Source organism: Bradysia coprophila, unplaced genomic scaffold, assembly GCF_014529535.1.
Source record: "Bradysia coprophila strain Holo2 unplaced genomic scaffold, BU_Bcop_v1 contig_313, whole genome shotgun sequence".
In the NCBI taxonomy this organism is placed as follows: Eukaryota; Metazoa; Arthropoda; class Insecta; order Diptera; family Sciaridae; genus Bradysia; species Bradysia coprophila.
In genome coordinates, this window is record NW_023503572.1 from 3,234 (window position 1) to 15,998 (window position 12,765).

A 12,765-nucleotide genomic window follows, 5' to 3' on the forward strand; every position below is an offset into this window, starting at 1 on the left:
GTGGATCTGTTATAACCAAACTCTCTTTGATATTGCCACATTCTGTTGGGGATGGATGCGACGCCACGTTAGGGAAATTGTCACCCTTCGATGTGTAACAGCTAATTTTGCAAAGAAATTCGATTCTAATGTGAACTTTCCACTGGTAAGATAGGTGTCCTTACTTGATAGTCATTTGCATAGCACAAACATGTGTAGCGAATGTGTCTTGTTTTACCACTCATTGCCGCCGGTATACCTTGTAGTATATAGTTCGCATTAGTTTTGAATTTCTTTCGGGTTGGCGATCATTTGACAGGCGATCAATTAACCTAACTCCTTGTGAGGCAATGAGAAACCGTTTATACGATCATTGTGGATCTGTTATAAGCAAACTCTCTTTGATATTGCCACATTCTGTTGGGGATGGATGCGACGCCACGTTAGGGAAATTGTCACCCTTCGATGTGTAACAGCTAATTTTGCAAAGAAATTCGATTCTAATGTGAACTTTCCACTGGTAAGATAGGTGTCCTTACTTGATAGTCATTTGCATAGCACAAACATGTGTAGCGAATGTGTCTTGTTTTACCACTCATTGCCGCCGGTATACCTTGTAGTATATAGTTCGCATTAGTTTTGAATTTCTTTCTGGTTAGCGATCATTTGACAGGTGATCAATTAACCTAACTCCTTGTGAGGCAATGAGAAATCGTTTATACGAGCATTGTGGATCTGTTATAACCAAACTCTCTTTGATATTGCCACATTCTGTTGGGGATGGATGCGACGCCACGTTAGGGAAATTGTCACCCTTCGATGTGTAACAAATAATTTTGCAAAGAAATTCGATTCTAATGTGAACTTTCCACTGGTAAGATAGGTGTCCTTACTTGATAGTCATTTGCATAGCACAAACATGTGTAGCGAATGTGTCTTGTTTTACCACTCATTGCCGCCGGTATACCTTGTAGTATATAGTTCGCATTAGTTTTGAATTTCTTTCGGGTTGGCGATCATTTGACAGGCGATCAATTAACCTAACTCCTTGTGAGGCAATGAGAAACCGTTTATACGATCATTGTGGATCTGTTATAAGCAAACTCTCTTTGATATTGCCACATTCTGTTGGGGATGGATGCGACGCCACGTTAGGGAAATTGTCACCCTTCGATGTGTAACAGCTAATTTTGCAAAGAAATTCGATTCTAATGTGAACTTTCCACTGGTAAGATAGGTGTCCTTACTTGATAGTCATTTGCATAGCACAAACATGTGTAGCGAATGTGTCTTGTTTTACCACTCATTGCCGCCGGTATACCTTGTAGTATATAGTTCGCATTAGTTTTGAATTTCTTTCTGGTTAGCGATCATTTGACAGGTGATCAATTAACCTAACTCCTTGTGAGGCAATGAGAAATCGTTTATACGAGCATTGTGGATCTGTTATAACCAAACTCTCTTTGATATTGCCACATTCTGTTGGGGATGGATGCGACGCCACGTTAGGGAAATTGTCACCCTTCGATGTGTAACAGCTAATTTTGCAAAGAAATTCGATTCTAATGTGAACTTTCCACTGGTAAGATAGGTGTCCTTACTTGATAGTCATTTGCATAGCACAAACATGTGTAGCGAATGTGTCTTGTTTTACCACTCATTGCCGCCGGTATACCTTGTAGTATATAGTTCGCATTAGTTTTGAATTTCTTTCTGGTTAGCGATCATTTGACAGGTGATCAATTAACCTAACTCCTTGTGAGGCAATGAGAAACCGTTTATACGATCATTGTGGATCTGTTATAAGCAAACTCTCTTTGATATTGCCACATTCTGTTGGGGATGGATGCGACGCCACGTTAGGGAAATTGTCACCCTTCGATGTGTAACAGCTAATTTTGCAAAGAAATTCGATTCTAATGTGAACTTTCCACTGGTAAGATAGGTGTCCTTACTTGATAGTCATTTGCATAGCACAAACATGTGTAGCGAATGTGTCTTGTTTTACCACTCATTGCCGCCGGTATACCTTGTAGTATATAGTTCGCATTAGTTTTGAATTTCTTTCGGGTTGGCGATCATTTGACAGGCGATCAATTAACCTAACTCCTTGTGAGGCTATGAGAAACCGTTTATACGATCATTGTGGATCTGTTATAAGCAAACTCTCTTTGAAATTGCCACATTTCGGACCTAACTCCTCGCCGATTCCTACGGGAAGAAAAGAGGGCACAGGCAGGGCCTTGGGGGCAGTTCCCAAGTGCGCTCAACTGTGAACAATCTTTTTCAACATCAGTACATGAAATATTTATCTCATAAAAAATATCGTCATAATTGTCAATAGTATATAAAATCAGGGTAAAGATGACGCACCTCTTTGTGTTATAACTTACAAAGTAACTGATATCTCTTGTGGTGACTTAGAAAGGACAAATTTTTGGTTTAATTAAAAATCCATTAGACAACAATATGTATGAAACAGCGATGTAAAGCTTTAAGCTTAACCGTTTCTTTTGTTCTAAAATAATATTTTAAACTACCAACACGTGAAGTAAGAGTAGGTCCGGAAGGGAAGGACAATTAAGGACATATTTTATGTATAATTAAAAATTATTTATTCTTTTTTTCTTGAAATTTTATTTTACCAAAATTTAGCTTACAAATAACTTTGAATCATTTAAATATTATGGACGGATGACTTAACTTAACTTAACGAACTTTATTATTCAAAAAAATACAAATTACAAGTATAATATTTCACTTGCAGCAATGGACGGCTTTCCAACTTAATTTAGCGTTAGTGTGTTAGTTACTTATTTACATGGCGACGGACGAGCGAGAAGGCGAAAGTAATTATGGACGGATGATTACTAATTAAGGATCACTAATTATGGACAAATTGAAGACAATTGATCGAAAGAAGAGAAAAGAGAACGAAGCGATTTTTGATGTGTGGACACAAATTTTCAGATCTTCAACTATTTTTTTTTGTCAAATGCACCTTTTGGGTGACCGATATTTTCAAAATAGATTTTTGTGATTGTAACAAAAACGTAACCAAATAAGTTAAAACTGTAGGATCGTTGGCCTATCCACGGCCGCACTAATCACCCCTGGCCAGCCATCAGTCAAAGTATGGTCAACTTTCAAACAGTGCTCTACGTCTGTCTGGGCCGCTGCTATTTGCTCGTCGTGCATAAAGTACCTCTTGGTCATGAAACATTGTTTAGTCACATCCCTGCTTGCAGTTGTTTCGACGAAATGATGCTTCCGTTGTTTTTATTTTCAATTAATTGCGACAAAAAATACTGCTCATAATAATGGCGCAGCCAGTAAAAAATCGATATTCCGTTGTAGTTTTGAATGTGTGGCATGAACATAAAACAAAAAAGGACCTAGCCGTATTTACAGCATTCTAGGGGCTTACCCTGTATATGTAATTTTAGGTATCTGCTGCTTGTTAATTATCAATTATCAAATCGATTATTTTGTTGCATTTATATTTTCTGGCAAACCTTTTGAAGAATTGTTCGCACATAGTTCATCGTCGAACTTGACCTTCTTGACCTTGATCTTGTTAGAACTGTTGTGTGTCATGAGCTCGCTAAAGTTATAGAGAATTTGTTAGAGAAGGATGACGTAAGTTCCTGGATGAGGTTACTTGCGTTCTCTTATATTGTTTTGAGTAGTAAATCGAAGGGAAGGGAAGGGGTGAATGTGATTAGGTCTAACTTGGATTTTTTTAGAAAGTGTACCGATGTCAGCGGTGCGCTGACTGAGGTCTTACGTAATAAAGGTATTCCGTTCAGTGTAGAGAAGTCAGTAAATAGAGACAGTGTAGCTTTTAAAACTGCTAATAGGAAGGTTAGTGAGGGTGATATAAGGGGTGCTGTAAGAGTTTTGTGTTCGAATGAGTTAGTGGCGCCTCAAACTTTTGAAACTGTGATGAAGTTGAGAGCCAAACATCCGGAGGATAATGGTGAGGTCTTTGAGGAAATAAAACTTGACGGATCCTTACCATTGACTGAGGTTGGGGATGTTGTTAGAGCTATTAGAAGCTTTCCTTTGAGTTCTTCTGGGGGAATTGGTGGATTGCGTCCTAGACACCTTAAAGATCTAATATCTTTTACATGCGGTGATTCAGCTAATCGTTTGTTGAACGGTTGCTTCTTTGATGGACGTTATTAAGGGTGGTAAGGTGCGAAGTGAAGTTACTAAAATACTTTTTGGTGCTTCATTGACTGCTCTTTTGAAGGGCGAGGATGATGTCAGACCGATAGCAGTTGGGATGGTTTGGAGACGCTTAGCAGGGAAAGTTGTGTGTAGTGATATTAGGCAAAAATTAGTTGAACAGTTGAAGCCGTTCCAATTAGGTTTTGGTGTTGAGGGTGGCGCTGAAGCATTAGTTCGTGCTGTACGTCGGTTCTGTACTGCTACTCATGAAGGACCGATGGCGCTTGTTAAGTTTGATTTCAAGAATGCGTTCAATATGTTGTTTAGGAAGTTTATGTTAGGTGAAGTGAAGGATATTTGTCCTGAATTGCCGCCTTTGTTACAGCAGGCGTATAGGCTTCTTTCGAATCTTTACTTTACTGACGAGCCTCTTTTTCTCAAAGAAGATCCAGCAAGGTGATCCTATGGGTCCTCCGGGGTTCTGTATTGTATTATGAAAATGGCTCATTCTCTTTCTTCTAGATTGAACGGTTGGTATTTAGTTGATGGTACTATTGGTGATGTACTGTCAGCTGTTTTAGGAGATATTGAGAAGGTGTTGTCTTTTTGCGACATCTCGGGTTTGCCTTTGAATGCGAACAAGTGTGAGGTGTTTTTTGTTAACGCTTCTGCTGAGGATGAGGCTCGTATGTACGCTGACATGTCAGCGTTGTTGCCAGGGATTAAGAAAGTTGATGAGTCTTCACTTGAGATTTTAGGCTCACCGATTTTCGAATTAGGTTTAGAGAGGATGTTTTCGTCTAAGATTGAGTCAATTAGTTTGATGTGCGATCGTTTGAAGTTGATGGATTTGAGGTTCATCCTGCTTTGTGTATTTTTAGGAAGTCCTTGATTAGCTGTAGGTTTAATTATCTTTTGCGCTCTTGTAGATCTTTCTTATTGTTAGATAAACTGAAAGCTGTAGACAAGATCTTCCGTTCTACACTCGAAGTTATTACTAATACGAAGGTGGATGGGTTTTCGTGGGATCAGGCTTCGCTGCCTTTATCCTTTGGAGGTATGGGTATTAGGAAAGTAGAGGATTTGGCATTGCCAGCATATTTGTCTTCTGTATATTCATCATCCGATCTGTCAGACAAATTACTTGAAAAATTTAATTTACGAATAATTAATGACGACATTTTACGTTTGATGGAGGATATTCCTCAAGATTTTATTCCAGATAATGATGCCCATAAGAAAGTGCAAAAGAATTGGGACCTACCGAGGATCAAAAGTAAATTTTCGGAAATGTTTGATTCTAGTGAGCCAACTGCTCGTGCTCGACTGCTTGCGTCGTCTACTAAAGAATCTTCAAAGTGGCTACAAGTAGTTCCATCGAGTCAGTTAGGCTTATTATTAGATAACAATTCTGCACGAATTGCTGTTGGTCTTCGACTAGGTTGTCAATTATGTGAAGAACATAAATGTCTTTGTGGTAAAAACGTTAAGAAGGATGGCTTTCATGGTTTATCTTGTAATAAAAGCGGAGGATGGATTCCTGGACATGATGAAGTTAACAAAATCTTTTCTCATGCATTTTCTTCTGCAGGGTTTCCGAATTTAGTACAGCCTCCGGGAATTTCTAGAGATGACGGCAGAGTTCCCACTCCTCCTAAAATTCATAAAATTCATAAAATGGACCAAATCCTCCTAAACTCTCCTAAAATCTTCTAAAACTCCAAAAATTCCTAAAATGAGCTCACACTCTCGAAGAAATTTTTTAATAATACTGAAAAACTAAAAGAGTGATGCTATTCGACCGCGCGGGCAAATAGCCATTCCTAGCAGTGACGACTATTTGACCGCGCGGGCGAATAGCCATTCCTAGCAGTGACGACTATTTGACCGCTAGCGGGCGAATAGCCAGATCTAGCAGTTTAGACTATTTGAACGCGCGGTCAAATAGCCATTCCCATGAGTCCAGACTATTTGTCCGCGCGGGCGAATAGCCAATCCTACCTGTGTAGACTATTTGAACGCTCAAAAAATGGTGGAATAAAATTTCGCGCAGCGCAGCGCGAAATTTTATTCCACCATTTTTTGAGCGTTCAAATAGTCTACACTGGCAGGAATTTCAAATGATTTCACGATAGAAGCGGTCAAATAGTCTACAATGGAAGAACTGGCTATTCGACCGCGCGGTCAAATAGTCTACTAAGCAAGAACTGGCTATTCGACCGCGCGGTCAAATAGTCTACTAAAGAAGAACTGGCTATTTGGCCGCGCGGTCGAATTACGAAGCCCCGTACGACGTTCCTTTCAAATGTAACACAAATTTCAAGTTGACCTAAAATTTTAATTTATTGAGAGGCCTAAGGCCAAGTTACGGCCTTAGTCCAACGACCCAAATTTATTTTTTTCCAACAGTATTCTATTCGGCCTTCGATTACCTTCCAAATGAAACAAAAATTAGGAAAATCGGATGAAATTTACTCGAGTTATATGCAAAATACACTTAGGGCCGAGTAGCGGCCTTAGTCCCAGGTAGATCCGGGCGCCGGTCGATATGTTTCAAAACTGGGCGGCGGCGGCGCTTTCGGCGCAAAAACGGCGCTGAACGGAAAATGATTTGTAGAGAAAATTCGTTTCGATATTTTTATTTTAGTTAAACTAAGTTAAACTAAGAATTATTATTTTTCATCAACACGAAGATCGAAAACCGTTTTACATATAATGTCAAGTTTCACTGACAAGATAACTCTTCACAAACAAAACCGGACGTGTAGAATCTAACCTCATAGTTAACTTTGACTGTGTTGACTGAGCGAAAAAAGTTAACTTCAGTGAATGAAATACAATTCTTGTACGCGCCCCTGAGCTCAATATTCGACAACTGTCTTCCAAAAATTCCTCACAATTTATAATTAATAATTGGCAGATTGCGCCGAAAAGTGATACAAAAAGCAACCGGCGGCGGCGGCGGCGTAGTGTTTCCAATGTTACCGGCGGCGGCGCTGATCGGCTAGCCGATTTATACTGCTCGGCGGCGGCGACGTCGTTTTTGGCTCTTTTTTCGGCGGCGAACAGCGCGGCTGGCGCCGGCGCCCGGGTCTAGTCCCAGGACCCAAATTTATTTATCTTTTCAACAACATTCTATTCGGTGTTCGATTACCTTTCAAATGAAAAATAAATTAGGAAAATCGGATCAAATTTACTCGAGTTATATGCAAAACACACTTAGGGCCGTGGAGCGGCCTTAGTCCAAGGACCCAAATTTTAAATTTTTTTCCACAACATTCTATTCTGTGTTCAATTACATTTTAAATGAAACAAAAATTAGGAAAAAGGGATGAAATTTACTTGAGTTATACAGTGAACGACATCTCAAATGTCTCACTGTCAAATTTTTCTGAGAATTTTATTGTGTCATTGCAAATTCACAATGACATTCTCTGAAAAAAATGACAGTGAGACATTTGAGATGTCGTTCACTGTATGCAAAATACACTTAGGGCCGAGTAGCGGCCTTAATCCAAGGACCCAAATTTAATTTTTTTTCAACAACATTCTATTCGGTGTTCGATTACCTTTCAAATGAAACAAAATTTAGGAAAATCGGATCAAATTTACTCGAGTTATATGCAAAATACACTTAGGGCCGAGGAGCGGCCTCAGTCCAAGGACCCAAATTTCAAACATTTTTCTCACCACATTCTATTCGGTATTCAATTACCTTTCATAAAAGACAAAAACTAGCAAAATTGGATGATATTTACTCGATCTATACGCAAAATACACTTAGGGCCGAGGAGCGGCCTCAGTCCAAGGACCCAAATTTAAAACGTTTTTCTCTCCACATTCTATTCGGTATTCAATTACCTTTCATATAAGACAAAAACTAGCTAAATTGGATGATATTTACTCGTACTATACGCAAAATACACTTAGGGCCGAGGAGCGGCCTCAGTCCAAGGACCCAAATTTAAAACGTTTTTCGCCACATTATATTCGGGCTTCGATTACCTTTCAAATGAAACAAAAATTACGAAAAAAGGATGAAATTTACTCGAGTTATATGCAAAATACACTTAGGGCCGAGTAGCCTTTCACTTCTAGGGCCCTAACTCACGGTCCATTCACCCGATTTTAATAAACTTTTTTTCCTGGATCGGTATCGACAATACCTATCTTTAGCCGTTTCATCTGCATTTCCATCGTTTTTTTTTTGCCGTAAATATCCCCAAAAGGGCACTCGGTCGAAATAACTAATTTTAAATAACTAACTGCCAAAATAAATAACACCAAAAAAACTAACTACAAAAATAACTACTGGACTAAATGACTAATGGTCAAATAAACTAAGCTAGAAAAAACTAATACCAAAATATCTAAAATGTTGATTAGAGAAAGTACTCGATTTTATCATCTCACTGGTTTTTATTTTTCGGTAAAATGTGAACACTGCACCGGAATAAGCAAATGTTCTTTTGTATGAAAAAAAAACTCTCCCAACACTGTTACGACTATTGTTGCTGTTAGTATTACAATTATCATCGCGCATTGAAGAACAAAAACTGTGTCATTTATTTTAAAGTGTGATAATGTCTACGTTAGAAATTGTGCGTAATCAAAAAGGTGGTGAGGTTGCTCTCCACGAAGGATATGAATACACTAAAAACGGGAAATCTACTGAGACCCAATACTGGAGATGTACACAGTAATTAAATTAGCAATATTTTCACATCAAAAGCCATTTTTAACGATTTGAACTCTTTTGTTATTTTTATCAAAAGATATTCCATGACTCGCTGTCCTGGGCGCATGAATAGTGTCGGTATCAATGTGAAAAAGTTCTCGATCACTCGCACGCACCTGATGTTCGTAAAGGAAATGTTCGAAAAGTACTTGAAAATATTCGCAATCGAGCACTTTCCACAACTGAACCACCAAGAAAAATTCTACGCAACATCACATGTTCGATTGGCAGAGTGTCCTCGGTAGAGCTGCCCAGTAATATCAATATGACACGTGGTATACGCAGGATTCGTAACAAAACGGGAGTTCATCCGAAAAATCCGAAAACATTGGCTGAATTAGTAATTGATGGAGACAATGCATTGACCTTGAAGGGCTATCTTTTTGTTTTGTACGACAATCAATCGGATACGAAGCGAATAGTCATATTCTCAACAAATACCAATCTTTCGTTCTTATCATATTGCGATGAATGGTACATGGATGGTACGTTCGATGTGGTTCCAACAATATTCAAACAATTGTATACGATTCATGGTAAGAACTAGAAACGTTAAAAAATTGAGGCCATTTTTCTGTATCTATCTGTGTGATTGATAATTAGGCAGACGAAATAAAACTTATGTTCCGTGCGTGTACGTCTTGGCTAGTGGTAAGGATTTCTTCACCTACGCTGAAATCTTTCGCAAACTTAAGGAATTACAACCAAGACTGAAACCGAAAACCGTTATGGTAGACTTTGAACAGGCTGCCATGAAAGCCATTCAACAAACATTTCCTGGAGTGGAGGTCTACGGATGTTTTTTTCATATGTGCCAGTGCATATACCGCCATATACAAGCACAAGGTCTACAAAGTATTTACGGTGAAGATGAGAATTTTGCCCAATACATGAGATGCTTAGCTGCATTAGCATTCGTTCCACCCGAAGAAGTGGTTAAACGATATGAAGAATTGAAAGGATTAGATTTTTTTAAAGCGAAGTTAAGCGGTAAATCAGCTGTTGATGTTGGAGTACAAAATTTGTTGTCATACTTTGAAAAAACTTGGATCGGCCACATCGCGCGTAATAGATTTGTTGAGCCCCTATTTTCAATTGATTTGTGGAATGTTTACCACCAAACTCTTGCTTTCTTCCCAAGAACCAATAACGCAGTTGAGGCTTGGCATAATGCCATTACGATATTGTTCGGTGTGCATCATCCTTGTATTTATAATTTTATTGAAGGCATTAAAAAGGAGCAAGATGCCGCAGAGATTTTAATTGCTAAGATGATGTCTGGCATACCAACAGACAATAAACAAAGTAAGAAACAAATAGAACTCGGTGAGCGATTGGTCGCAGTGGTAAAAATGTATAAGATTGATGATGCTACTTTCGACATAAAAGATTATTTATTCGGAATTAGCAGCGCAATTTCGTATCCATCTACTAAGAAGTGATGCACATCTAGCAATATTGTAAGTGCTTTCAATTAATTGGATGTAGAATTTTAAAATATTTAATTTTTTTTGTGATAATGAAGTAATTTATAGTTTGTAAGTCTTTTCATGAATTTTGTTGGTCGTTTAGAAGTGGAAATTGAAAATTGGATATTTTCTATTTGATAATGAAGTTAGTCATACTTTGCTTTTTTCGGGCGTTTCGATGTAAGGACTAAATTTAGTGCTTGTTTCACACTTTAATAAATATTTGAAATGTATTGTTTTTGTTTCCATTGACTAGTTAACATAATTTGGTAAGAAGAGTGAAGTTTGCCGTAAGGCCGCCTGCTGTAAGGCAGTTTAAATTTAGGTTTTATAATTGTAATTTCGTAAGTACGTAAAACTAGAAGGTGCTAGATCTTGAAAGTTGAATAAATTAAAAAAAAAAGCGGGGTCAAGGGGCGGCAGCCCCTGCATAGGGGGGTCAAGGGGGGAGTATCCCCCCTTGCGAGGTTTAAGGGGTGGAACGGGGTTTGGGGCAGAGCCCCATGAACGTCTGCAAGGCGGTAAACGAAAGCTCGCCGCAGGCGCGGGGGTTTGGGGGCGGAGCCCCCGTATTTTAAACTAATTCATCTCATAAAATAATTGTGCTAGTTAATTACGCTACATGAACGTCTGCAAGGCGGTAAACGAAAGCTCGCCGCAGGCGCGGGGGTTTGGGGGCGGAGCCCCCGTATTTCAAACTAATTAATCTCATAAAATAATTTTGCTAGTTAATTACGCTACTAATTATTTTGGTCATTCGTTTTTTTAGTTTTAGTTATTTGCTTATTAGTTATTTAAGTATTAGTTAATTTGGTAATTAGTTATTTAAAATTAGTTATTTCGACACCAAGCCCAGTCGACAAGAAAAACCTGATAAAGGATCAGTTGCTGGCTAGTCGAGACTGGCGTCAGAAAAGAGGAAATCATAAAAGTTTCAATTATTAAACTACATAAGGAAAAATATGTTTTGACAAAAAAACATAACTTTTTGTCAATTTTCTTAAACATTTTTAGTATTTTACGAAGTGTATGAGAAATAGAGCAAAAATTCCTCCGGAAATTACTTATACAACCTTTCCCACATTTTAAAAAATTCCTCCTAAAATTCTCCCAAAATTACCTTCCAAATCTCCTAAAATACTCCTAAAATTGCCTTTAAAATTTCCTAAAATTCCTAATTTTAGGAGCCTTCATAAGCCGTGGGAACTCTGTGACGGGAAAAGACCGGATGTTATGACTCTAATTCCATGGAGTCATGACCAGCGTTACAATAGTACCACTCTTTTAGTTCCACTTTTTTCGTAAAAGGAAAAAGTGGAACTATCTTCACGCCGCATATATGCAGCGTTACAATAGTTTCACTTTTTTAGTTCCACTTTCCTTATACAAGTGGAACTATTGTAACGTTGCATATATGCGGCGTGAAGATAGTTCCACTTTTTCCCTTTTACGGAAAAAAGTGGAACTAAAAGAGTGGTACTATTGTAACGCTGGTTCATGGTAGACCTATTTTGTGGGATGTAACCATTAGAGACACCCTAGCCCCTTCTTATGTTAATCAGTCATCCAAACAAGGCATCAGAACAGTCGGAGCGTTTGCTGCGACTTAGCCCCGTACAACCCGTAATCCTATTTCGTCCGCAACCATAATACGTCCGTAGCCCTAATAAGCCCGGAACCCTAATACGTCTACAACCCTCTAATGCGTCTGTTACCAAAATGCAAGTCAAGTTGGGCATTGTCAAATTTACTGAAACTGTTCATTTTTAAAATTGAGCATAGCGCAATTACGAAAGCCCGTACGAAGTACCTTTCAAATAAAACCAACAATTTACGACATTATTTTAGAAACCCAAAATTTTTTGCCAACTTTCCATTGGGTATTCAATTACCTTACAAATGAAACAAAAACTAGCAAAATCGGTTGAGATTTACTCGATTTATGTGCAAAAAACACTTAGGGCCGAGTAGCGGCCTTAGTCCAAGGACCCAAATTTGAAACTTTTTTTGCCATCATTCTATTCGGCATTCAATTATCTCCCAAATGAAACAAAAACTAGCAAAATTGGATGAAATTTACTCGATTTATGTGCAAAAAACACTTAGGGCCGAGTAGCGGCCTTAGTCCAAGGACCCAAATTTGAAACTTTTTTTGCCATCATTCTATTCGGCATTCAATTATCTCTCAAATGAAACAAAAACTAGCAAAATTGGATGAAATTTACTCGATTTATGTGCAAAAAACACTTAGGGCCGAGTAACAACCTTTGAGCCCTCCCAACAAGCCCACGTTGCATCTTACCCAAAAACAATGTTCAACAACTTTGTTCTACTCGTCAATACCTTTCATTTGATATATCACAAGCAGCTATTGCGTGCGTATTTCGGTAGATATCGTCCAAAGAC

The 12,765-nt window shown here is 38.4% G+C and overlaps 1 protein-coding gene across 1 annotated transcript; it reads left to right on the forward strand.

Moving 5' to 3' along the window:
• The first annotated feature begins 9,155 nt into the window (after positions 1 to 9,155).
• Positions 9,156 to 11,555, forward strand: LOC119079211. The gene is made up of 3 exons (XM_037186998.1): positions 9,156 to 9,426; positions 9,494 to 9,903; positions 11,544 to 11,555. Exons 1-3 carry the CDS (start codon positions 9,156 to 9,158, stop codon positions 11,553 to 11,555), a joined length of 693 nt encoding a protein of 230 aa, XP_037042893.1.
• The last annotated feature ends 1,210 nt before the right edge of the window (positions 11,556 to 12,765 follow it).

Bases quoted from the DNA above. Each gene is read 5' to 3' on its own strand.
- LOC119079211 (XM_037186998.1), top strand. From the start codon at position 9,156: ATGACACGTGGTATACGCAGGATTCGTAACAAAACGGGAGTTCATCCG. The intron at 9,427-9,493 runs GTAAGAACTAGA...ATTGATAATTAG, and splicing joins ACAATTGTATACGATTCATG to GCAGACGAAATAAAACTTAT.